The 26,611-nt window shown below is 43.5% G+C and overlaps 1 protein-coding gene across 8 annotated transcripts in view; it reads right to left on the minus strand.

The window, feature by feature from the left end:
- Positions 1–12,259: 12,259 nt before the first annotated feature.
- The window catches only part of SIPA1L1 (signal induced proliferation associated 1 like 1), a 175,446-nt gene continuing 161,094 nt past the window's right edge, over positions 12,260–26,611 (minus strand). For 7 of the 8 annotated variants that reach the window (XM_081185846.1, XM_081185845.1, XM_081185843.1 and 4 more), the window contains 5 exons: positions 18,987–19,209; positions 18,115–18,261; positions 17,300–17,414; positions 15,967–16,048; positions 12,260–14,880 (listed from right to left, as the gene is read on the minus strand). In XM_081185846.1, the coding sequence (XP_081041972.1) occupies positions 14,737–14,880; positions 15,967–16,048; positions 17,300–17,414; positions 18,115–18,261; positions 18,987–19,209 (711 nt within the window). In that variant the 3' untranslated portion in view covers positions 12,260–14,736. The remainder of the gene's footprint in view (positions 14,881–15,966; positions 16,049–17,299; positions 17,415–18,114; positions 18,262–18,986; positions 19,210–26,611) is intronic. The other variant, XM_081185844.1, reaches the window with a different exon arrangement.

The raw sequence follows: 26,611 nt of genomic DNA on the forward strand, positions 1-26,611 counted from the left end.
CTCGCCTCCGCCCCTCGCCTCCTCCCCTCGCCTCCTCCCCTCGCCACCGCCCCGGAGCTGCAGCAAAGGCTTTAAAGAGCCGCATGCGGCTCTGGAGCCGCAGGTTGCCGACCCCCGGCCTAGCAGAAGGCCAGCTAGCATATGAAGTTTCTTCTTTCTCTGCATTGCAGGACTTAGAATCATAGAATTGTAGAACTGTAAGGGAACTGTAAGAGTCATCTAGTCCAACCCCCTGCGATGCAGGAATCTCAGCTAAAGCGTCATAACGGAGACACCATAGCAGAGACTTCATAGCAGAGACACCCTGGAGGTGTTGCATAGAAGTGCTGCAAGCTTCTGGATGGATAGCCTTCCAAGTTAACGGTTAGTGAAAGAGGAACGGGTAACAAGTTTTGAACATGTTTGGCCTCTGAAGTGAGGGAACCGTCTGCAAAGCTGCAGAACAGCTTCCCCTACTCCACATACTGGAAGTTTAATCCTTGCAGAAATGAAGAAGTGTGTGCTGTGATGCCTCAGTAACGATTCTGCATCTGCATATTTCATGCACAGGTACACTTCTCAGCCAAACCACAGATGTTACTTTAGTTATAGTTGAACGAGTCCTGATTCCCCATGGTGATTCTGCCTTTGCCAGCACATAGTGTTGTGCAGCCTGGCCAGTCTTCTGATGAGATCATCTCGGGTGGGAGTCAGTGGGGGGCAGGGGAGAGAGATTACTTTCTTGCTATCTTCTCCATATACAGTGGTATCTCGGGTTACAGGCGCTTCAGGTTACAGACTCCGCTAACCCAGAAATAGTACCTCTAGTTAAGAACTTTGCTTCAGGATGAGAACAGAAAATGTGTGGCGGCAGTGTGATGGTGGTGGGAGGCCCCATTAGCTAAAGTGGTACCTCAGGTTAAGAACAGTTTCAGGTTAAGAACGGACCTCTGGAACGAATTAAGTTCTTAACCCGAGGTACCACTGTACAATAGATTTTCGTGCTCTCAAAGCACGCTTCTGTGGATGAATGTGCATGCGCTGCAAATTACTATGTAATGGTGCACACTTTTAAAGTGACAGCTCCTAGGTTCAATTGTCCGCATCTCCAGGTAGGGTTGGGGAAAACCTGACAATCTGGAGACGAGCCTCACATAGGATGTGTCCTTTTCAGTCTGAAGTTGCTGTCTGTATTAATCTTGCATTGGAGAAATCCTTGATGGCTGCAGATGTTCCTGTCCTTTAGGGTTATACTCCTGTAATATGGGGGCTAACAGCAGGACAACAAAAATGGATGCTACAAGTCCTTGTGGTTGCTAAGAGACCTATACTTTTGAGCCTGAAAGGACATTTTCCACCATCTGTTATGCAGTGCTTTGAAAACCTTAATGCCCTTGCTACCTTCTAAAACACCAAGTGCAGTTGGAGACCTTTCCGAATATTTGGAGGGCATATGTCAATCTCTATGTGTAAATAAAGATGGATGCATTGATGTTTCTTGTACTGTGAATGGGAGCAGAAGATTCTGTTTTTGTTTTGTTGTTTTGTTCTCCCCCTTTCCAGTCTCTTTTGTTTGTTTTTTTAATAGATATTTATTGAGAATTTTCCATTTTAATACATTAAAAAGCCAAAAAGAAAAAACAAAAGAAAAATTAAAAACATATACAGTTTACAATCCTTATTTTCCTGTAACATATTTCCCTGACTTCCCCACACCTCCCCTTCTTATATTCCAATTCAAATTGTTAGTTCAACAAGTTCTTATCCCCAATTTTTAACCTTTTTATATTTAATTCATTTAAAAAACCAATTTTAGCTTATAAACATCAAAATTTATACATCAGTACTCATTATTAAATCCTTTTTCTAAAGTCGACCCAAATTCCCTTCCACGAATTTCCCACTTTTCATACTAATAACAAAACAGAATAAAAAGAAAAAGACGAATTATGATTATGCACCCTTTGGATCCCCAAACCCCACCCCGTCCCCTGTCCTGGTTTCAATCCCCAACAAATGTCCATCGGTCTTAATCTGCTGTCAGCCTGGAGATCTCACGTCCAAGGCTCTTAATTGTCTCTCAGTTCCTCTCTGCCGTTTTTTTTTATAGTCCTTAATATTAAACACCAGATCTCAGAGGTGCTCTGGCCCAATGGGAACAACGATTCTTCCAGCCAGACCTCCATACTTAAAGGTGGAGCCCAAATCTTGTTTCTTACTCCTTTCAAGTCCAAATGTCCCCAAAGCTCCAACTTTCACCTTAATCAAATATGTAATCCTTAGGTCTTCAGATCTCCACATAAGGAGATCTCTCCATTCTTCAATCTCCAGTTCAAACCAAATTTTCATCATCATGTCAGGCCTCTGGCTCTCCTTTGTCATCTGCAACATTACATCTCCTCCTTCCTTTTCCTCAAAAATAACATGTGTCTCGTTCTCCGCACTCTCAAAGTTCTCAAATTTCTCCTCTTGTCCAGCTGCATGAACTTCCTGGATCAAATCCTTATCAGATTCAGTGAACTTGCTTACTGTTAAGTCCAGAGTTGCAACATTTGTAGCCAAAACATCAATTTGGCCTTGTAACTTTCCCAAGAGAAAAAAAACTCTGTCCAATTTAGCTTGAATTTTCCCTCCTTCAGCCATTCTTGTAATGTCCCAAAAACCCCTCTAGAGGGATTTTGGTTACTTAGTATTCCTTCCAGTTCAGATCCAAAAATCAAGTTAGTTTGTATCAGTTCTTCCTTGTTTTCAACAGAATATAGCCAAATTGTAACGAATATAACCAGCAGCGACCATAAAAAAACAACAAAGTTCCCCTTTTCCGTCTTGACAGCTAATTTGACAGCTGTCAAACTCTTCAACAGGCTCTCTCGCGGATCACTCCCGGGTCCGGGGGGGGGTGGCACTTCAGCTCCGAAAATTAGCTCTTATCCTCCAGTAAGATTACTTAAACTGCCAAATCGTGAAATTAATATCTTATACCCAATAAAAAGAAAAAATCCTCTCGACCTTAGTTAGCTGGTCCTTGCTTTAGATTATTTACAAGACGGGGAGATGGACTTCCTGTTTGCGCCTTCCCCGATCGTGCCTAATTAAAAAAAAAAAAAATTTCTTTACGAATCCAATTTCCGTACTACTCACGGGTTGCTGCCTTAAAATCCAATTGTTCACAAGAAGAAGTCAGCGCTCTCCGACCATGGCATGCGGCTTCACTCTGCTGGAGAAGCAGTCGACTCTCAGCACCGCGCCACTCACCCCGTCCCCCGTTCCGAAGCCTTTAAAAAGGCTCCTTCACGGGTCGGGGGGCGCAAATGGTGCCCGCCGAGTCACCAGGTTCACAGGCTTCACCGCCTGTGATTTTTAAGGGTCCCCGCGTCGCTGCAGCGGCAAGACCCAGATCCTGCGGAGCCGATTCCCTCCGGAGCTCGGAGGGAATCCGCCATTAGCCGATGGCGCTAACCTGGAAGTCCCCCTTTCCAGTCTCTTTTGGCATATGTCAATCTCTATGTGTAAATAAAGATGGATGCATTGATGTTTCTTGTACTGTGAATGGGAGCAGAAGATTCTGTTTTTGTTTTGTTGTTTTGTTCTCCCCCTTTCCAGTCTCTTTTGTGGGTTTTTCTTCCTTTCATAAATTAGCAACAATTATATATATACCCAGAGAACTGCTGTCATACAGTGCTGGCACTACTTAACTGTATACCTGAAGAAGCATCTCCACCCTCATTGCTCAGCCCAGACACTGAGGTCCAGCTCCGAGGGCCTTCTGGCGGTTCCCGCAACAAGTGAGGCTACAGAAATCAGGCAGGGGGCCTTCTTGGTAGTGGCGCCTGCCCTGTGGAACACCCTCCCACCAGATGTCAAGGAAATAAACAACCATCTTATTTTTTGAAGATATCTGAAGGCAGCCCTGTATAGGGAAGTTTTTAATGTTTGATGTCTTACTGTGTGTTAATTTGTTGGAAGCCACTTAGAGTGTCTGGGGGGAAGAAAGAAAGAAAGAAAGAAAGAAAGAAAGAAAGAAAGAAAGAAAGAAAGAAAGAAAGAAAGAAAGAAAGGTTTCCCCAAGTGTCTCATTTTCCCAGCCTTAAGTTTGGCTATCTACATTTCTGCATCTGGTTGCAATTTTACTTTTTAAAAAATGTCATCATGAAAATTCATTGGGGAACTTTTCCTAATACACAATAGTTTTATGCAATCTTGTTGAATGTGCACATTTTGGCAAAGCAATTTGCCCCAATAGAATATATTTTAATATGTTGTTTTCACTAGTATGTGCATGGTTATGCACACCTCTCCCCATTATATGCATATTCATACACTTTATTTGGCTGAAGAACCTCATGACAAAATTTGCTGGAGTGGAAATTTCAAAGGATGGCTGTGGTTCATGTAATGTTTTGGAATATGCAAATTAAGTGGGTTTGCTTTTAAATATAAAGTGAACAGATTCCTCTCCCATCCCTACCATAGCTGTCAACTTTTCCCTTTTCTTGTGGGGAATCCTGTTCGGAATAAGGGAATTTCCCTTAAAAAACAGGAAACGTTAACAGCTATGATCCCTAGGCCTAGACTAATGTGTTTATACTATGACTGGCCAATGGGAGCTATAAGTGGTGGTGTCTAATGAAAATTGATGTTGGTATTCCTTTGTTTTAATTTAAAAGTATCATTTTCATTTTCTGTCCCACCATTTCAGACTGTAAAGAGGTCTCTAGGCAACTTACAACACAGTACCATATTCCCAAATCAGTTCAAACCCAATTTTAAAACCAAAACCTAGCACTTAGCTGCAAGACAACATTACTGACAACAGCAGCTAGCTATTGTTGTAAATAAAAATATGCCCTTTTCCCTTATGGGGTATCCAAGAGCCCATATAGAGTCCTTACATAGGTTCCCTATTGGTAGGAGAAAATAACAGAGGCCAACCAGAGAATATTGAGAAGCAAAGCAGCTAGTAAGCCTGATCTTTATTGATCTGTTGCAACAGGGTGCTCCCCTCACTCGCAGGAAAGGAGGACCCACAAAAATGCTGTGCAAGGGCTTATAAAGACTTTTGAAATTCCCATCCTCTAGATCAAGACCACCCCCAGAAACATTATGCATACATCACAGAAGGGGTGTAACCTAAGACTACCCCTCAGATACATCCCACCTACATCACAAAAATTTAAATGTTGTTTTTCTCCTGTCACAGTTTATCTCCTGTCCAGCAGGTTACTTGATTGGATTTCCTGAGGAGCCTGGCCAGTCTTTTGTAATGATAAGGCTCACACCCTTAATCCAACACAGACATACCCTTAAAACAGGATTTGTGAAGGAAAAGACAATGGGGAGGCTTTTCCATTTTGACCTTGCAGAGAAAACATTTGGTCAGTTTAGGAATCAAAATGGTTCCAGGTTGGCCTTCCTGTGCTGGTCTATGTACGTGCTGTTATGAACATTACCATAGATCTAAGACCATAAAATTCCTGTCACATTATCATCACCCACCCTGGACCCTAATCTGAAGCTGCAGCATCTGGTATCTCTTCCTCCATTGAATAGGAATATCTCAGACACACAAGCACACGTTCTCCTTAGTCACATGTTTAACAGAAAAGATATTTGTTTGCTAAGTTTCCTCTTGTTCGGAAGGATAAAATATTGTGTGTCAAAGTGAACACTGGGGGGTGCTAGCAACCTTTGCTCAAATTGATGAAGCCTCTGCAGCTTTTGGATTGTGTTCACTAGGGAGGGATAGAGATTTCCCAGAACCCAATGTAAATAGTGTGATTAAAATTAGCATCTGTGTTGCTAATTCAGAAAACACTTTACTGAAAGTCACACTTAATGGTAAAAGCCACTCTGTGTTGATGCAGTTGAGAGTCCAAGCCAGTTAATTGGCGAGTCAATCCTGCGCTACTGTTACTCTGGCATCGATTATTCCATTAATGAGGAATTGTCTGTGGCTAATAGGCTTTTGATCATTTGTCTTAAGTGCCAATACGGCAGCAGATGCTTAACCTGTTGAGGCACCAGTCTTCTTTTCTGCTGCGAGGGCCAGCTGCCTTAAAATAATCCCATTGTCACGGTGTCCTTCACAAATATCTCCCCCCTTTGCTATGAAAGGCGCTTTGGGTGGTGAAATGGCAGTGCCTGTGTAGCAGCAAATGTGGTGGTGCAGAAACAAGGACTGAATCAAAGAGGTCGTGGGTTGGAGGCCAAGCTCATTACCTGACTCTAATGGTGGCAGCAGCATAACATCCTTATTGCTTCACCAGCTTGCCTGACTAGGTTGGCGCTGATTTGTTGGAAGGGGGATGACTGATGTAAAAAAACAAAAATAAAATTGTATCTGAAGTCAAGTACCTGGCTTTCTTAAGGAGGGCGTGGTGAGGCTATTTCTTAAGAGGCCTAAACTAAGGATGGGGATCTAGTGACCCTCCAGATATTGCCAGACAACAACTCCCACCGGCCTCAGCTAGTGATCAGTGAAGATAGGGGTTGTGGTTCAGCAATATCTGTAGGTTCTCTACCCCTGACTTAATCTATCTGGTCTGGAGCTGCCTCTGATGATGGTAAAGAAATGTTAGCTGGGCCACAGCTGCTTGAGACCTTGTTGGGAGCAGACATAATTCTGTGCATGTTTTGCCCTGGCTGATGGTGCTTTTCTGGGTCCAATTCAAAGTCGTCGTCTTCTTCTTCTTCTTCTTCTTCTTCTTCTTCTTCTTCTTCTTCTTCTTCTTCTTCTTCTTCAGCGATCACTCGGAGCTGAGTAAGATTGTTTTCCGTAAACACGGTTTTAACAGTGAGCCCGAGAGTGACTGTGGAGGCCAATTCCGGATCCACACGTTCTTCCACAGTGGGGACATAAGTTTCTGGATGGGAGTTGGTCACAGTGAGGGTTTGCCAAGCGTGCCTTCCTCTTAGCACGTTTCTCCCTTTGTCCTGAGTTTGAGCATCTTCAAAGCCCACGACACCTTTGGTAAAGGCTGTTCTCCAACTGGAGCTCTCGTAGGCCAATGCTTCCCAGTTGTCGGGGTTTATACTACCTTTTTTTAGATTTGACTTGAGAGTCTTTAAACCTCTTTTGTTGACCACCAGCATTACGCTTTCCATTTTAAAGTTCAAAGTGCTGGTTTAGTTGCAGGTTATTTGGAGAATTGCTTCACATAACTACCTTTAAGGTCAGTTAGGCTGGCGGGCACCAGTGACGGGACCTCCTTATGGTGGCTCCTATCCTATGAGATATACAGCTATAGCTCCTTCAGTCCAGGCTCTTATTTTATTCAGCTTTAAACTGAAAGGGTTGTTGCTGAGGCTCCCTCTTGGTGTTTATTGAATGTTATAGACGTATTTAAACTCTCTATTTTATTGTGATTTCAATTGTATGTTTTTAATGGTTTTTTTTTAAAAAATGTAAGATTTTTAAAAATAATTTGAACTGCCTATAGTAGCCTAGGAAGATCAGAAGTAAATTATTAATATCTAACCTTTGATATTTTTAAAACTAGGTGTTCCTGGCTGCTTAGTACCAGGCGGTCCTGGATGATACTCCTTATCTGATCCCAATTTCACTCTGGCTTCAGACCTGGGAATGGGGCAGATGGAAATCTGAGCCAGGAGGGAGAAGGAGGCAGGCAGAGGCCCTGTGATACTTAAAACCAGGTTTGTGAACAGAAGATGTGCAACGGAGAAAGCCTTGCCCCATTGCCATGCCCTACAACTAATTCCTTGAAAAGGGCTCAGAGATTTATCAGTCCACTGCTCTGGTTTCGCCAGAAGCAGCTTAGTCATGCTGGCCACATGACCCAGAAAAACTGTCTGTGGACAAACACCAGCTCCCTCGGCCTGTAAAGCGAGATGAGCACCGCAACCCCAGAGTCGTTTGCAACTGGACTTAATTGTCAGGGGTCCCTTTACCTTTTTAAATGATGGGCAAGACCTTATTATACCCACAATGTCTTGGGGGAGAGCTGCAGGATTTGCCTGAGTGTCCATTCTCTTTTAATTAGAGCTTGGTCAGCGGCAATTATTTCTCTCATTCAAGAAAATTGGAGAGCAGAAGTACAAGACAAGCAAATCTGCACAAACATTTGGCAGGCAATAGCAGCACCACTATTTTCTGCTCAAGCGGAGCCTACCTTCCATTCCTGCCCTGCAATGTCAGCATTATTACAAATAAATACATACCTGTGTATAGTGATGTATCAAATTAAAAAATGTAAGAAGATGCCTCGTACCAAGTCAGGCTACTTGCCACGTAGCCCAGTATTGTCTTCTTTGACCAAGAAGTGGCTCTCTTGGGTTTCAGGAAAAGGTACAGTGGTACCTCGGGTTACAGACGCTTCAGGTTACAGACTCTGCTGACCTGGAAGTAGTACCTCAGGTTAAGAACTTTGCTTCTGGATGAGAACAGAAATCACACGGTGGCAGCGGGAGGCCCCATTAGCTAAAGTGGTACCTCAGGTTAAGAACAGTTTCAGGTTAAGAACAAACCTCCGGAACAAATTAAGTTCTTAACCTGAGGTACCACTGTATTTCCAGTCACAGTGCCAGGGACTGAACCCAGGACATGCTGTGTGTGACAGAACACATGCTCCTTAAGCCAGGGATGGGGAACCCTTGGCCCTCCAGATGCCCTTAGATTCCAGTGCCCATCTGCACCAGCCAGCATGGCCATGACAGTGTCAGGCAAGGAATGTCCAGAGTGAGGAATTAACCGTTCATTGTTAAAAGCACACTTACAAGTTAGGGAAAGGTATATCCACCAGTCCTATGTCTCTCAGCTACTTCTGGGTGTGCATCTGATGAGGCAGATACCCCGACCTTGGCTTACGTATCTCCCCTATCCAAGTTGCAGGCAAGCAGGCGCAGACACTGCCTGTGTTTCACTTTCTGCTCCTCTTTTGGCCCTGGCAGACAGAGGAGCAGGAGAGGCGGGGGCAGAAGGAAGAGGCTTTTATTCTCTTTTTCAGAAGGAAAATAAAGTAGTAACAAAAATTTAAAGAGAGCGCTCTCCTCCTCACATGGAAAATCTCCCAATTTTTGCATGGGCAGACTGAGCAGATTTGGGCGGTCCAGTTGCTAGGGTGCCGGGTGCCCTCTGCATGGGCTTTAGAAAGATACCTGCTCTCTGCCATGCTCAGCATTCAAACGGCAGCTGCCACTCAGGTAGGTCGCTGGGATATTTCTCCTGTTTCTTCAGCCTATTGGTGGGCACTGCAGAGGATACTTGCCTTGACCCGGACGCCGGCAGTCTATGCTATGCCACTGGGATAAGTCTTCTAGGAGGCTATCCTGGAAGTTGCTCCAAAACCAAAGGCAGCCTTCTCTCCAGTCACAAGAGAGAGAGGTCACATACAAACTGGCATTTTCTAATTTACAGCTCACCCTTAGCCACTGTATCCGTTCATTTATCTAGTTGTTGGTTTATTTGGCAGAAATGGGAAAGAGCAGTATTTTAGAAGCAGAGGGCGAGGGATTTAATTAAAAGAACAACCTGCAAGTACAAGGAGAATCCCCTTCCCTCAGTGCCCCTGAGGCAAGAGGCTTATGCTTTTCTGTCAGCTGTTTACTAGGATCTGCTTCCAGCCTGCTAGTAAGGCACTGCATAAGAAGTTGCACCTTGAGGAGGTATCAGCCCGAGATGATGGATAGGTTTCCTGGAGTACTGAAAAAATCGATGAGGCAAGGAATCTGCTTTAATTATTCGGAGCACCATCTGCTCAACATGTCTCACAGATGTTGGCCTAGATCCAGAGGTATATAATGAAATGTGCAGCAGAACTGGGAAGAATGCAGATTTTCCTGAAAGGCATCTATAGAGGCAGCGGCATGGCAACAGAAGAGCTAAGGAGCGCAGCAGCAGCAGCAGCAGCAGCAGCAGCAGCAGCTGGCATTATGCTCAGAGAGCTCATGTGTCACAAGGAGGCGCTTGCTTTTATGTTGGCTGCACAGAAACTTCAGCAACTGTTTTTTTCAATGCTTATTTTTTGCATTGATCAGTGAAATTCTTTCCCTAAAAAACCCCTTAGTTAACAATAAATGACTTGTGAGAAATTGGTTTTCACAGCTTTCAATGCACCAGGAATAAGAGTGCTTCAATTCCCTAAAAGTCAGAGAATGGGAGAGACAGGTGGCCATCTAGCCTCTGTTTAAAGAGCTCCAACACTGCAGAGCCACTGCTCTCTAAGGGAGTCTGTTCTACTGTCATACAACTTTGACAGAAACTGCTGGGGTGGAGGAGTGTGCTATGGCAGCCGAAGACCCAGAAGGAGTGCGCCTATATTTCTCCTCAGGGGTGAACAGCTCACAAGGGCTGCCTTATGTTGAGATGCTGAAGACATCTTCTTGAAGGGTGCCTTGCCACATTCAGCAAGAGGCAAAAAATCTCCCCAAACCTCTCTCTGTTGGTGTGAAGATGAGAGCACCTACAGTACCAACCCTGAATCAACTTCAGTCAGACTCAGCAGAAGACAATAGATCCTCAACAGGTCAATCATGGTTCTTGGTCTCTCTCACGGGTATTATCTTTCTGCTGCATTGGTATCAGTGATGATTTGCCAGGAGTTCCTAAGGACAAATGCCATGAATTGTTCTAAATACAGAATATGAACTCACGTTTTGTTATTTATGTTTCTGTAACTGCTGTCCTTGTCCAAACTTTTATTTTCTACAGTGGTACCTCGGGTTACAGACACTTCAGGTTATAGACACTTCAAGTTACAGACTCCGCTAACCCAGAAATAGTACCTCTGGTTAAGAACTTTGCTTCAGGATGAGAACAGAAATCGTGCTTCGGCGGTGCGGCGGCAGCGGGAGGCCCCATTAACTAAAGTGGTACCTCAGGTTAAGAACAGTTTCAGGTTAAGAACGGGCCTCCAGAACAAATTAAGTTCTTAAGCCGAGGTACCACTGTATTCTGGTATGGAACGGATGTACTAGTGGGGTTTAAAAAAAATAAAATAAAACCTTGCCTAGCGAATGCATTGCTAATCTGTGAGTTAGATCAGGGAAAGGGATGTTGCTCGCCTATAATCATCCCAATAATTGGCCATATTAGTTTGGGATGATGGGATGTGGAGTCCAACAACATCTGGAGGGTGAAAGGTCACCCCCTGCATTAAATAGTAAATCAACCAAAACAGAAAGGCTGCTACTTGCAGCCAACATCCGTTTGACATAGGAATGGTGATTTGATAAATAAATAAAAGGTGAAAGGAACATTTCATGGTACACTTAAAATATGCTTCCTTTACGAGTAATAAAGGGACTTGTATTAAAGGGAAATTACTCACTTCAAAAAATGTGCAAGTAAACAAAGGCACAAGCTAATACGGGAACATCTGAATATCATCAACACAGTGTAAGTTCAAACAATGAGATTTAATATTCTTCATTGCCAAGAATGCCAATAAACCAAAGCACCTATTTCACAAAACACCCAAATAAAACCGTGATCAGTATAATCAAAATCAAGAACGTCTCCTTCAGTGCCTTTACAACACACAGGTATGTTTACTCAGAAGTCAGTCACATTGTGTTCAAAGAACCTAACTCTTGAATAAGTACTTTTAAGACTGCAGCTCGGGTCTCTACAGTGGAAGTTATAGTGTCAGCCGGATCTATGTCTTCTCAGAAGTAAGCCCAAGTTAAAGTGCAGTCCTGCTCCCTATAAGAGAGTGTTTGGAGTTGCAACTGAAGTGGTGCAATACATACACACAAAACAAATCCTCATAGCTCCGCAAGAGCTTCCCAGTTCATTCTGGAGAAGTGGGGAAGGGAATGGAATCTTGCTCCCTAGGGTCGATTGCTCTGTTCTCCCACTCTGAACAAGGTCTCTTTTTAGCATTTCAACACATTTTAGTGTCCAGGAATGGTTGGCCAGCACACTACATTGACAAATGTCCCATCTAGTTTGGCTCCAGATAAGCACTCTTCTATGAGGAAGTAACGCTCTCACTCAAGCATCAGAAAGAAGTAGCCAGGACCACCCTGCACAGCAACCAGCATCAGCCTTCCTTTTAATGCTATAAGTGCTATTATAAGGGGAAATTAAAGCAAAACCACAATTAATGGATTTGTTTCTACTACAAGAAAGATAGGAATGTGCTAAAATGCAAGAAGGGAAACTACAAAGGCTATGGAATGGTATGTGTAAAAAAGAATTCTGCATATATTTTTTAAAAAAAGTTTTTAAACATTGTCTTTATGGATTCTTAGGCAGGTGATGTGGTGGGGAATCATTATGTAAGGAAAGCTCAAAGAATGAAAATAAACAGGATATCGTATATAGAAGAGCCTTTAAAATGAATTTTATTGTCAGGTTATTTTTTTTTACAAGTAGCCTTTTAGAGGCTTCATACAAGAACTCTGTTGCAAAACTCTAATAAATAGTCTGCCCCAAGTCCCACTGTTTAAAATAAAATAAAAACTAAAGAGAAAAAAAAAAGTCAGGATGCTGAGAGATGTTAGCAATATTTCCCATTTACAAATTACATCAGGCATTATATAGATCTCCTTCATACAAATTATTGAAGATGAAAAACAACAACAACACCCTAAGACATTCTATCTTTCTGCGAAAGCACTCCAGAAATACTCTCAAACCAATCCTCTCACATGGCCAAATGTTACTGGGGGGAGAAACACCCCGAGGGGATTTTCATCGAATGAAGCTGTAGGTCAGAATGAACCATGTGGGTTTCCACAGTTAATTAAGAGTTATGAAAATGCGTATCAAAGAAGGCCAGGAAGACTCAATGGAAGGTAAAGAACATTCCCAGTGATGAATGAGGCCTAGAACACAGGGAAGGAGAGGAAGGTTGGTGAAATGGACAGGCATGGGCTGCTGCCGTTAGGTGCAACAGTGCGTAGGAAAGAGTATCAAACCTGCATGCAGAGAAGGTCACAAATGAGATTTACCACATGCCACTTGAAACAAAGCTTAGGCAGGCTGCAGGGCACACCGGTTTCTTCCCCCAATGCTAAGACTTCATTCCTTGCCGATGCGACGTTTTATGGCAGTTCTAATGGAAAAGTCACGTGCCAAAGATTCAAGAGTAAGGATTCTTCCTTCTCCCGATTCTAAAAATCAAGGGAAGACTTCGATCATGTTAATAAAGGAGCCCTCCCATTGTCTTTTCGCTCGGGGCAATGATGACAAAGTTATTAAAAATTTACTTGTATGACAGACGCCTGCTGCATGGAACGCAACTCGCAACGGTTGCTTCACAGCTTCGCCTTATCTTGGATATGTACGAGTACTAAGAAATAACACATGGCCAGTGACACTGGCGTGTCCTATTAAAGTCTCAATATGCAAGCTATTAAAATGAAAATCCATTGAGGTCCACAGCATTCAGGCACACATGGCGTTGTGTGCAGTCTTAACAGTACAGCACGTTATCTGTCAAAAGGCCACCAATGGAAACTGGGGGTTGGTATTGTCTCGTTCTCCTTTCCAAGGCAAACTTCAGGGGTGCTGCATAAGGGTGCTAAGCTGCTAGGGCGGGGCACGGAGAAAGAGCTTTGGCTCATTTCCTTTCTCGGGAGTAGGCCCTGTGAAAGCCCACAGACCACTGCTTCCTGGCCCTTTCCCTCCTTGCTGTCTGTGTGCAAGCAAAAGACAAAAACGAGGAAGCAGGGTAGCATCCTCTACTTCCCTCTAGGCAGTTGTGCAGATTGGGCCCAGAGGGAGAGAGAAAGGCATTGAGTGGAGAAGAGGAGGAGACCCACGGATGAAGAGTGTCTGGCCCAAAGAGCTCCCCAAACCTAGAATCCACACTGGACATAATTATACAATATCCAGATCAACAGGAGTGGCCTGTCTCTATTAAAGAAATGTAAAATATGCAATGCTATCAGGAAGGGATTGGTGAGATAAAGGTCCCTAGGTAGGAAGACACAGAGGGCAGTTCTTACAAAAGGAGTGAGTATTCTCTTCACTCAAGGAGCCTGAGAAAGGATATCTGTTCCGCATATCAAATTTGTACTGCCTTTCTCTCCCTTAGGTAGCTGGAAGCCCATGCACTTCCACTGGAAAACAAAGGCGCAACAACCACCGATTCAAAGAGATGTGCAGAAATGGAATTGGGTAACTTGCCATAGCCATGACTCAAGTCTCCACTGGCTCCACTGTACACACTTGTACACGTGCACACTCTAGGGGAAATGGCTCTATACAAGGTATGTGGAGACAGCACGAAGGATGGTCAAGCACAAATCATTAAGGTGACACCCAAAACAGAGCTCACATCCTCTGGCTTGTGGAATACGTCAGAAACAATAGAAAGGAAGCAGCAAAACAAACATCTTCCTAGTTTTCTAGAAGTTGTAATATTTGCCAAAGCAGCAAGAATAAAGCAGATTAATCTGAAACTGATACAAAGGAGTGAATAGAAATAAATAGAGGCAGATGGACAGTTATTCTGGTCCACTCTCCCAAGTCATTTTGTACAGGACAGGTAAGGAGAATGTGCAAAAAAATAAAGACATTCACATTTTAGCAGTTAAACTTTTATTTTCTTTAAAATTACTTTTTTTGTTGCTTTTATTTTTTTCCTACAAAAGGCAGACAATGATTGTTGATCTGCAATAGTTCTGGGTGCTTGCAGAGATGCAAAAAAAGGGCAATCAGAGTATGAAAGATGTAAAAGTGCTCTGACTGGACTTTCAAAGGTCATGATTAGTGTGGTATTAAAGCAAAGTCCCATTACAGAGGTGATTTCACTTTTTTTGCCAATGTGTTTGCTTCAACGTGTGCTGTTCTTAGCTCATATCAATTGTGTTGAAAACCCATTCCGTGAATTTCTTCAGTTTCTCAGAGGCGTTCTGGGATTCCTCTTGTAACCGTAAATTGTCTTCTCGCAAATGCTGGACTTCGGCCTGAAGATTGGCTTTGTCTTCTTTTTCCTGGGAGGAATGAGCAAAAGACAAAAGATCTCAGATGGAGGATTCTATGTGGCAAGCCTTATAGTGATCACCAGGGCAGACCTTCATCAAAAGGGTGTTCTCTCCAAGCTCCCCAGGCTTCCCGCCTTCTAATTTACTACTACTATACTATACTACTACTACTACTTATTTTATTATTTCTACTCTGCCCATCTGGCTGGGTTTCCCCAGCCACTCTGGGCAGCTTCCAGCAAAATATAAAAACAGAACAAAACGTCAAACATTAAAGACTTCCTGATACAGTGTTTTGAGATGTTGTGGCATGCCACTGCCACGTTTTCTGGTGTTTGCGATGACATTCCTTTCCCTCTTCCTAGATGCTTGTGCCATCAATTCTGCTGAGTTTTCCCTTGTAAATCCAAGGCTTCCTCTCTCTGCCAAACAGGAAATGGACCACTGGCCGATGCAAAGCAAGATCTCCTCTTCATCCGCCATCAGTAGGACTCAATGTTATTCAGTGATTCAAACAAGATGCGACACCAAACCACACACTTCATCAAAAGTGCTTGGGTTTTCAAATTATCACTATATTATTCTATTAATACAGTTATTCTTAACTGCCACAGGTCTCTCCATTCTCATTATAATTACAGTATGTGGGCTTAAATCTATCTTTTCCTGCCATGCTCTCAATGAAAACCACCACTGTCACCTCTGGTTTGGTGGCTATTAGTTACAGGAGGTAAGCTCCCACAGACACTTATCTTCTGAGACTAACAGCTGCTGTGGAAGGCAGATTTTATTTGGAGTGCTGTGTGGTGGGGGAATAAAGGGTCAAGTTCTCTTTCTGCACTCCTGACAAACACCCTCCCCAGCAGCTACGCATAACAAAAAGCACCAGTGACACTTCAAGTGAAGGGCTTTGCACTTGGTTTGGCTGTAAGAAAGTACACCTTCTGATTTCATCTCCTATCTATGTTTTCGTTCCAGGGCTTCTTAAAAACTCTGTTTTGAAATACAGCACGAGATCAGGGCTCACAGAGCTGTTAGCACGGTCTAGCATTTAAACAGAAATAACTCAGAAGTTCTTTAAGTCAAAATATTTACCTTCTTTAAATCCTCCTGCAACATTCTCAGCATACTTTCCAGCTGGTTCACTTTAGAAGCAAGAGAAGGAGGAGATTCTTTACTGCAGGAAGGAGGAGACAGACACAGAGTTGTTTACTTTCTCTGTGGCCTTATGCCAGGGCCACCCCCCCCCCAATGCTTTGGACTCCAACTCACATCAGCTCCAATGGCTAATGGTGGGATGATGGGAGTTGGATTCCAATAATGTCTGAAGGGCACCAAGTCCCCCATTCTCTGTCTTATGCAGACAGAACCAGTGGTTTGCTTTCCTTAATCACAAATCAGTGTTACATCTGCATATATAACCCCTGGTAAGGAAAGGATGTTAATCAGTAAGAACACAAAGCCCCTGTTGAAACAGATCACGTGTCAATCAAATCCAACATTTCATTTCCAATTCCAGCCAATCAGGCACTTCTTGGAAGCTGTGGAGCAGGGCATCCTCCGCAGGTGTTTGTCTTCGGGAGCTGGTTTTCACAGGTATATCAACTCACCCATTCCCTACTCCCCCCAAGAAAAGCGTATGCCCCTTTCTTTTTTCATGGTTCTGACCAGGAAGGATCCATTCAGATAACAAGCACTACATTTCTCCTTCTTTAAAAGACATCTAAGCTAGTTGACATCACCACAGTCTGCAGCAGTGAATTTGCCAGGTTAATTATGCACTGTGCTATTTCTTTTGCTCTGAACCTATTGCAATCTTGTTAACCAGGTTAAGGCACCAAATCAAGGTTAGTACTAACCAGGGTCCACCTGTAATAATAATAATAATAATAATAATAATAATAATAATAATAATAATTTATTATTTATACCCTGCCCATCTGGCTGGGTTTATGTCTGTGGGAAGCCTTAGCAACACGTTTCGGAACAGCTGTATAGACTTTTGGGTTGATTTCGCATCCAATGACAGCAACTGCATATTTCTAATACCCCTTCTGGAAAGACTGATCTAAAAACATAGGAAGACTCTTTCGAAGGTGGACCTGTTCTAGAGTTTTAAAGCAATGTGTGCTCCTTGCCGTAGCTATCGTATGATAATACTACACATGTCGTCTTCTCCATCAACCAGACAATGATTATTTAAATGCTGATGAGCAGATCCTTGAATTCATCCTCTCTATCAGGAATGGGGAACCTGTGGCCCTCCAGATGTTGATGGACTGCCTACGCACAACACCCATGATCCTTGGTCATTGGCTATGCTGGCTGGGGCTGATGAAAGAACTGGTCAAAGAACATCTGGATGGTCACAGATTCCTCACTCCTTCCCTAGAATAAACTGCCAAGCATCATTTAACATTTTACATACCCAGTGTAAGGCTTCATCTGAGCAGGAAGCTGATCTTCGGTTTGATCACTGTTGGAAGCAACACTGACAGGTCTGTGGTTTTCATCACTAGTGGCAAAAAATGAGGCTCGCTGGACTGGAGAGAGAGACACACACACAAACAAACAAACACATGCCACAAAATAATTATTTTTTTCTTTTGCAGCAGAAGAAAGCAGTCTTCTTTCACATGAAAACAAAACAGGAAGACAAGGAAAAGAACGTCCTGTAACAAAGTCAAGAACTGGAATCCTCTTCTGAGAATGTTTCCATTTCAGATAATCATTACAGAACTGACTATGTAACTTTATGAAGTGGTGTCTGATTTTGTTTTCCTCTTTCCTCCTCATTTTTTTCTTTTTATGTCATGTATTCCTTGCAGGAACAATCCTGTTTTAATTGATCATGTATAAGGTGCTCTGGGAGCCTTTTCTGCTGAAAATGCTAGTTATATCACTAAATGGTCCACATTCCTTTTAAAAAGTCTTTCTGGCCCTATGGCAAAAGGCTGCACATTTAAGCCTTGATATTTGCAAATCAAAATAAGGATGAACTGAAAACAATGATTGACAGCAAAGCACCTATTGCATTTCAGATACAATAATAAAATGGGAAGCACACCAAAAATGCAAAAAGAAACTGCACTGGAATAGTGTTAAGTGACGTAAGATTGCCATTGCAACTGAAGAGGAAACGTGGGTTTCAGAGCTGGAAAACCTATGCAAGACATGGCAAATTAAAACAAATTTGTAAAGAGGGTGTAAGAGCTTTTGAAGCAGTAACCTGCCAAGACCTACCCTCAAAGGCTTTGGCAGCATCTACCAAGTTTGACCAGTCTAGGTCAGAAGCAGAATCGGGCAGAGGCATGAGACCAGGATCTGGCATGGGCTGCCTTCTCTGATCCTGGATATCTGTGAGGGAGCTGTCAGAGGCAGAGAACTCTCCTGAAGCAACAAAGAACATAGACAAACACACAATTAAAAGCAGAAATCAGGAAAAGCTAACAACACTGAAATTCAGCTGAGAGAATATGCTAAAGAAACAATTTTCTTCTTGAATTTCCACAGCTTCAGATCCACATGGAAGTTATTCAAAAGTGAAAAGCAAGGTAACTGAGCATTATAGGCCAGATTAAACTAATAGGTCCAGCCACTGAGAATGCCATTCTTTGTGCCATTGCTGTTCTGACTTGGCATATTGGTGGTATAGTGAAAAAGGAACATACCACTGATTTTAAAGATTGTTATTGGTCTGGAGAGTTCCTACGATATGTCTAACATAGGTCTAAGTTTCTAAGATAAAGCCACATAGAGCTTTATAGGCCAAAACAATCACCTTAAATTATGCTCCAGAGCCAATAAAGAGCCAAGCGGATGCTGGAGGCACTGGCATAAAAAGCCAGTAATGACCACCCTCTTCAAAAGCAGGTCTTATATCAGTTGTAGCTTTTGAACCATCAAGGGCAGCACCAAGCAGAATACATTGCAATATTCACGTTCCAAGCTTACATAAGGCATGATCAACATACCTTTGAACCCATCTCTAAGCACAAAAGCACGGTTGGTGTGAAAGAGGCTTGCTTATTCTGAGTTCTCAGGACAGAGCAGGCTGCCGGATGAATCAACCCATGGCACTTTCACAATAATACTGAAGTTGGATGCATACTCACCGTGTAAGGATTTCATTCCTAACGTGTACGACGGCCTTCTTAATGGTAATGACTTGGGAAGAGAAGGATATGTGCTGGTGAAAAGGACATCATTTGGCAGGGCTTGGTCTAGAAGAGAAGCTCGTGAGGGGAAGAAGTGTTCCCTTTGACTGCTGTAAATGCTCTCATCTGACAGAGTCCTCTGCAACGCACGCCTTGAGGTAGGAGTGCTGGGGAACGGAGACTGGAAGAAGAGACAGGAGCGATAACTGCCAGTAGTACATCTCAAAAGCGCATGGTGTTTTTTAATTTGTTGGAAGCCACCCAGAGTGGCTTGGATAACCTAGTCAGATGGGCGGCATATTAATGACAACAACATGTAATAATAAGGTGATTTTAGAATGTCCCTTTAAAAGTGAGAACCAGTTCCAGTATAACATTTCGTCCCTTTCAGGTCTTTCAGAATGGGTGCACAGAAAATTGTAGTTAACCTGTACCGATTCAAAGGTTACACGTGTCTGCATCCCAAAGGCATTTATACCCACAGCTACAACGTGGAAAAACATATCTGGATGTACACTGGACTAATTTTAAGTAAGCATGTCCCGAAAAGGACTAAAGGCCTATCCTGAATTGTAAAATCAATATTCTTAGTGATATTCTCCTGTCTGTGCTAATAACATGATAACCTGCTCTCACGTAACAAAAAGCGATCAGGCATGCTTGGTGGCTGCTTGACATTTTCTGAACTTCAGGGAGATACATGTTCTAGTGCTGCATCCATCCTCCAAAGAATGAAATACATTTTAGAAAGCACAATGTTCATTATGACCGATATGTGTGTTGGAGGGTAAGCCTGTCTGTCTGTTAGTCCCTTTTTAAAGGGGTCACTGAACATTCCTGCACTTGAGTGCTCACACAACCATGTTCCACCAAAAAATGTTTGCTGGGTGCTGAGAGCAGCAGGGTTGGAGAGGCTGTTTTTTTCAACAATGAAATATTATGGCCAGAGTGCTAGGTAAACATCTCCAAGAAACAGAAATCATTAACCCGTGAAAGTTGCTTGGTGGATCCACTACAATAAATGAGTAGCATCTGTGCCTTTACTGCACAAGAAAAATCATCTAGAAGGCCCCACAGACGGAAAAGGCAATTCTCTTTTCTTCTACTTCTTGCATTTTCTATTTTATTTTACAATAAACTTTCAAGACAGTGCTGAAGAGAATCTATCAATTCAGCAATATTCCTCCTACACAGAGAAGATGTGGAAGGAATTGCTCTTACATCTGCATGGTAAACAATGCTAAAAGCATAGGTCTCCCTTAGTCCCTTATCTCCCCAATCTCCCCAGTCCCAAATCTCTCAATCATCATCACTGATTGGCTGCAAGCGCTGCACAGTGAGGTTGTAGCAGGAATTATTGGGTGGCGTGTAGGCACCAGAAGGGTGGGATAGCAGTGTGCCAAAATAGATTTACCGTATTTTTCGGACTATTGGACGCACCGGTCCATAGGACGCACCTAGATTGGGGGGGGAAATAAAGGCAAAAAAAATTTATCCCCCCCCCCAGGCGCGGGGCTGGGGCGGGGAAGCCCGAGCTTCCCCCTCCCCCAGAACGGGACCCAGAGCCATGCTTTGGCATCGCTCTGGGAACTTGCGGGGCTGGGGGAGGAGGAAGCCTTCTGCCAACCTCCAAACCATGTCGGGAGACAGCGGGATGGCGCGCTGCGCCTCTCCCGCTGTCCCCCGAGCTTGTGGGGCTGGCGGTGGGGCTCTCCTGAAGCCGGGAGGTCGTGGGGATGGTGGGGGGGGGAGAAGCAGGCTTGCTTCTCCCTCCCCCAGCCTCCCGATCAGGTCGGGGAAAAGCGGGATAGCGGAGCGCCGCAATCCCGCTTTCCCCCGACCTGATCTGGAGGTTGTGGGGATGGTGGGGGGGAGAAGCAGGCTTGCTTCTCCCTCCCCCAGCCTCCCGATCAGGTCGGGGAAAAGCGGGATAGCGGAGCGCCGCCATCCCGCTTTCCCCCGACCTGATCTGGAGGTTGTGGGGATGTGGGGGGGGAGAAGCAGGCTTGCTTCTCCCTCCCCCAGCCTCCCGATCAGGTCGGGGAAAAGCGGGATAGCGGAGCGCCGCCATCCTGCTTTTCCACGACCTGATCTGGAGGTTGTGGGGCTGGTGGGGGGGAGAAGCAGGCTTGCTTCTCCCTCCCCCAGCCTCCCGATCAGGTCGGGGAAAAGCGGGATAGCGGAGCGCCGCCATCCCGCTTTCCCCCGACCTGATCTGGAGGTTGTGGGGATGTGGGGGGGGGAGAAGCAGGCTTGCTTCTCCCTCCCCCAGCCTCCCGATCAGGTCGGGGAAAAGCGGGATAGCGGAGCGCCGCCATCCCGCTTTCCCCCGACCTGATCTGGAGGTTGTGGGGCTGGTGGGGGGGAGAAGCAGGCTTGCTTCTCCCTCCCCCAGCCTCCCGATCAGGTCGGGGAAAAGCGGGATAGCGGAGCGCCGCCATCCCGCTTTCCCCCGACCTGATCTGGAGGTTGTGGGGCTGGTGGGGGGGAGAAGCAGGCTTGCTTCTCCCTCCCCCAGCCTCCCGATCAGGTCGGGGAAAAGCGGGATAGCGGAGCGCCGCCATCCCGCTTTCCCCCGACCTGATCTGGAGGTTGTGGGGCTGGTGGGGGGGAGAAGCAGGCTTGCTTCTCCCTCCCCCAGCCTCCCGATCAGGTCGGGGAAAAGCGGGATAGCGGAGCGCCGCCATCCCGCTTTCCCCCGACCTGATCTGGAGGTTGTGGGGCTGGTGGGGGGGAGAAGCAGGCTTGCTTCTCCCTCCCCCAGCCTCCCGATCAGGTCGGGGAAAAGCGGGATAGCGGAGCGCCGCCATCCCGCTTTTCCACGACCTGATCTGGAGGTTGTGGGGCTGGTGGGGGGGAGAAGCAGGCTTGCTTCTCCCCCCGCCAGCCTCCCGATCAGGTCGGGGAAAAGCGGGATAGCGGAGCGCCGCCATCCCGCTTTTCCACGACCTGATCTGGAGGTTGTGGGGATGGTGGGGGGGAGAAGCAGGCTTGCTTCTCCCCCCGCCAGCCTCCAGATCAGGTCGGGGAATAGCGGGGTGGCGGCTCTGCGCCTCCCCGCTGTCCCCAGCTTTTGTTTTTTTTTTTTTAATAAATTTTTATTGGTTTTACAACATTTTTAAAAAAAACAAACAAACACAAAAAATGACAAACATACAGAATAGTTTCAAAGATATTTTCATAAACCTCTTTTCTTGGACTTCCCCATACCCCCCCTCTCTGCATCCCAATGTCCATATTTGAACTAGCAACTCCCAATTGTTACTTTCTAATCTCTGTCATCTTAGTCCTCTTTTATTGTCTAACCTTGTATCCCTGTACCCTATTACTTCTGGCAACCACAACATTTTAACATTCATTCAGTTTATAGTAGTCCTTAAGATAGCTTTTAAATTTTTTCCATTCTTCTTCCACCGTCTCTTTGCGTTGGTCACAGATTCTGCCTGTCATCTCAGCCAATGTCATATAGTCCATCACTTTCATCTGCCATTCTTCCAGAGTAGGTAAATCTTGTGTCTTCCAATACTTTGCGATGAGTATTCTTGCTGCTGTTGTGGCATACATAAAGAAATTTCTATCTTTCTTTGTCACCAATTGGCCGACAATGCCCAAGAGAAAGGCCTCTGGTTTTTTAGGAAATGTACATTTAAGTACCTTTTTCATTTCATTATAGATCATTTCCCAGAAGGCCTTTATCTTCGGGCATGTCCACCAAAGGTGATAGAAAGTACCTTCAGTCTCTTTACACTTCCAACATTTATTATCGGGCAAATGGTAGATTTTTGCCAGTTTGACTGGGGTCATGTACCACCTGTAAACCATTTTCATAATGTTTTCCTTTAAGGCATTACATGCCGTAAATTTGATACCGGTGTTCCATAACCATTCCCAGTCATCTGACATAATGTTGTGTCCAACATCCTGCGCCCACTTAATCATAGCAGATTTAACTGTTTCATCCTGTGTGTTCCATTTCAACAGCAAGTTATACATTCTAGATAAATTCTTAGTATTGGGTTCTAGCAATTCGGTCTCTAGTTTTGATTTCTCCACCTGGAAACCGATTTTCCTATCCTGTTTAAAAAATTCCATTATTTGGCGATATTGAAACCAATTTTCTACTTTGTGCTTCAATTTCTCCTGACTTTGTAGTTTAAACTTGTCTCCATCCTGTTCTAAGATTTCCCAATACTTCGGCCATCCGACCTCCATATTGAGTTTCTTCACTGCTTTAGCCTCCACTGGTGACACCCATCTAGGGGTTTTATTTTCCAATAGGTCTTTGTATCTTATCCAGACATTAAATAATGCTTTTCTAACAATGTGATTTTTAAAAGTACTGTTAACTTTGTCATACCAAAGATATGCATGCCAACCAAAAGCATTATTGAAACCTTCCAGATCCAAGATGTCCGTGTTCTCGAGGAGCATCCATTCTTTCAGCCAGCAAAAAGCTGCTGCCTCATAGTACAATTTTAGGTCCGGCAGGGCAAAACCCCCTCTTTCTTTAGCGTCAGTCAGTATTTTGAATTTAATTCGGGGCTTTTTGCCCTGCCAGACAAATTTCGAAATGTCTTTGTGCCACCTCTTAAAGCATTCCATCTTGTCAAGAATCTGCAAGGTCTGAAACAAAAATAACATTCTAGGCAATACATTCATTTTAATTACTGCAATTCGGCCTAACATTGACAGTTTCAGATTTGACCATATTTCTAAATCTTTTTTAATCTCTGACCAACATTTTTCATAATTGTCCTTATACAAATTGACATTCTTAGGTGTTAAATAAACCCCTAGGTATTTGACCTTCTTGACCACTGTCAAACCTGTTTCCTCCTGAAATTTCTCCTTTTCCATATCTGTTAGGTTTTTCCCTAAAACTTTAGTTTTTTGCTTATTCAACTTAAATCCAGCTACCTGGCCAAATTGTTGTATTATTTCTAAGACCCTTTTCGTACTAGTGTTTGGCTCTTGCAAAGTCAATACTAGGTCATCTGCATACGCTCTTAACTTATAATGTTTAGCTCCGACCTGCACACCTTTGACCTGCTGGTCATTTCTTATCATATTCAGCAACACCTCCAGAACCGAAATGAAAAGTAATGGGGAAATTGGGCACCCCTGTCGTGTTCCTTTTTCTATCTTAAGTTCCTCAGTCACAACATTATTTACAATCAGTTTAGCTTTTTGTTCAGAATATATTGCAGCCATACCATTCTCAAAACCCTGGCCTACCCCCATCCCATGAAGATTCTTCCTCATAAAACTCCAAGAGATGTTATCAAAGGCTTTCTCCGCATCCACAAAGATCAATACTGCTTTAGTGTTTATATTCACCTCCAGCTTTTCCAAGATGTCTATTACATTCCTTACATTGTCTGCTAGGTGTCTTTTAGGGAGAAAGCCTGCTTGGTCTTTATGAATCTTCTCCATCAAAACTCTTTTAAATCTTTTTGCCAAAATGTCTGCAAAAATTTTGTAATCCACATTAAGGAGTGATATTGGGCGGTAGTTCTTGAGTTGGGTCTTTTCAGTCTCTGACTTTGGTATGAGTGAAATATATGCCTCTTTCCACGATTCAGGTGCCCTTTTTCCCTCAAGAATCTCATTACAAACTTCTCTTAGTGGTTGAATCAGCCATTCCTTCAGCGATTTGTAGTATCTAGAAGTCAGTCCATCTGGTCCCGGAGATTTGCCCAGTTGCATATTCTGAATGGCAGCCTCTATCTCTTGTTCTGAGATTCTCTGGTTCAAGTCCATCTTACTTTGCTGAGAGATGTTTTGTAATCCATATCTTCCAAGGAATTTGTCTATATCTTCTTCATTTTGCGGGCCTTGGGTGTAGAGTTTTTTGAAATAACTTAAAAAGCAATTTCTAATTTCATTGGGTTTAGATATGTTCTTTCCATCCACCTCTAGGCTTGTAACTGTATTTAGTTTCTGCCTTTTCTTCAATTGCCATGCCAAAAGTTTACCACATTTATTTGCTGATTCAAAAGTCTTTTGCTCCATTTGCTTTATCTTCCATTCAATCTCTTGGTTCATCAATTCCATATATTGAGTTTGATATAACTTGATCTCTCTTAAAATGTCCTGAGACTTTGGTTTTGTTCTTAATTTCCTCTCTCCTTCCTTTATCATTTCCAAGATCTTCTCTTTTTTCTCATTTTGTTTTTTCCTCTTTATTGAATTTTGTTGAATCAAAAATCCTCTCATAACCGCTTTACTTGCGTCCCAGATCACTCTTTTCTCCACGTCGGTCCTCAAATTTATTTCAAAATAGTCTTTTAGGGTCTTTTGGGCCTTCGTGAGAATCTCCTTATCTCGAAAGAGGGTGTCATTCATTCTCCATCTAAATTGACCAGTTATTGTGAGTTTCATCTCCATCTTCACGGCGTTATGGTCGGAGCAAGTTTTTGGGCAGATTTCCACTTTCTTAATCTTTGGAGCCAGTCCACTAGTAACCCAGATTTGGTCAATTCTGGTCCAGGTCATCATTGCTTGGGAGAAAAAGGTTCCCTCTCTCTCCAGAGGGTTCCTTGTTCTCCAAATGTCTATCAAGTCCATGTTTTCTGTCATTTCGAAAAAAGTCTTAGGGAGTCTCCCTTCTTTAGTGACTGTTAGTCTTTGTGCCTTGTCCATATTAGTGGAGACCACGCCATTCATGTCTCCCATGATTATCATATTGTAATCCAGATAGTCCGTCAAAGTTTCATGAAGTCTCTTAAAGAAGTCAGATTTGCCTTCATTTGGTGCATAAATTCCAACAACTAAAAATTTTTCTCCTTGTACTTGTATCTCCACAGCCAGATATCTCCCTTGTTCATCTTTGAATATCATTTTTGGAGCCCATTTCTCCTTCACATATATTACCACTCCTCTCTTCTTAACTTTATCTGATGAAATAAATTCTTGTCCTAGCCTTTTATTTGTGAGTAATCTCCTGTGGGCTCTGGTTATGTGAGTTTCTTGTAAACATATCAAGTCCAGTTGTTCTCTGTTCAAAATATGAAATACTTGTCTTCTCTTCAAAGGCCCATTCAGTCCATTACAATTCCAACTAAGGAATTGCAAAGCCATCTTGTTATTTTCTTAAGGCTCCTCCAACAGCTCCAAGTTGTTGCTCTTCTTCTGATGGTGGTGGTTTTTGTCCAAACGAGAGATTCAGGATATCCAGTGCTCTCCTCTGTTCTGCAAGTACGTCCACAGTCCCCTTCTGTAGATCCTCCTGGTATCTTGCCAAAAATTTGTCTTTATCTTGAATTGTCTTTATTTTCACTTTCTTTGCCTTGTAGTCGAATGACAGTCCTTGTGGGAACTCCCACCTGAAGCGGATAGAATTTTTCTTTAACAAAAGAACCAAATCCTTGTAGAAGTTTCTTAAATCCAAAATGTATTTTGGTATGTCTTTAAAGATCTGTACAGCTGAATTTCCAATTTGCAAGGCCTTTTCAAAGTGTAGTCCTAAAATTTTATCTCTTTCCTCCTTAGATCTGAGTGTGATCAGACAATCTCTCGGTGTCTTTCTATCTTGCTTTTTACCCAGTCTAAAGGCAGTTGTAATTTTGAATTCGTCTTCCTCA

This window comes from Podarcis bocagei, assembly GCF_964188305.1.
Source record: "Podarcis bocagei genome assembly, chromosome: 1".
Taxonomy (NCBI): Eukaryota; Metazoa; Chordata; class Lepidosauria; order Squamata; family Lacertidae; genus Podarcis; species Podarcis bocagei.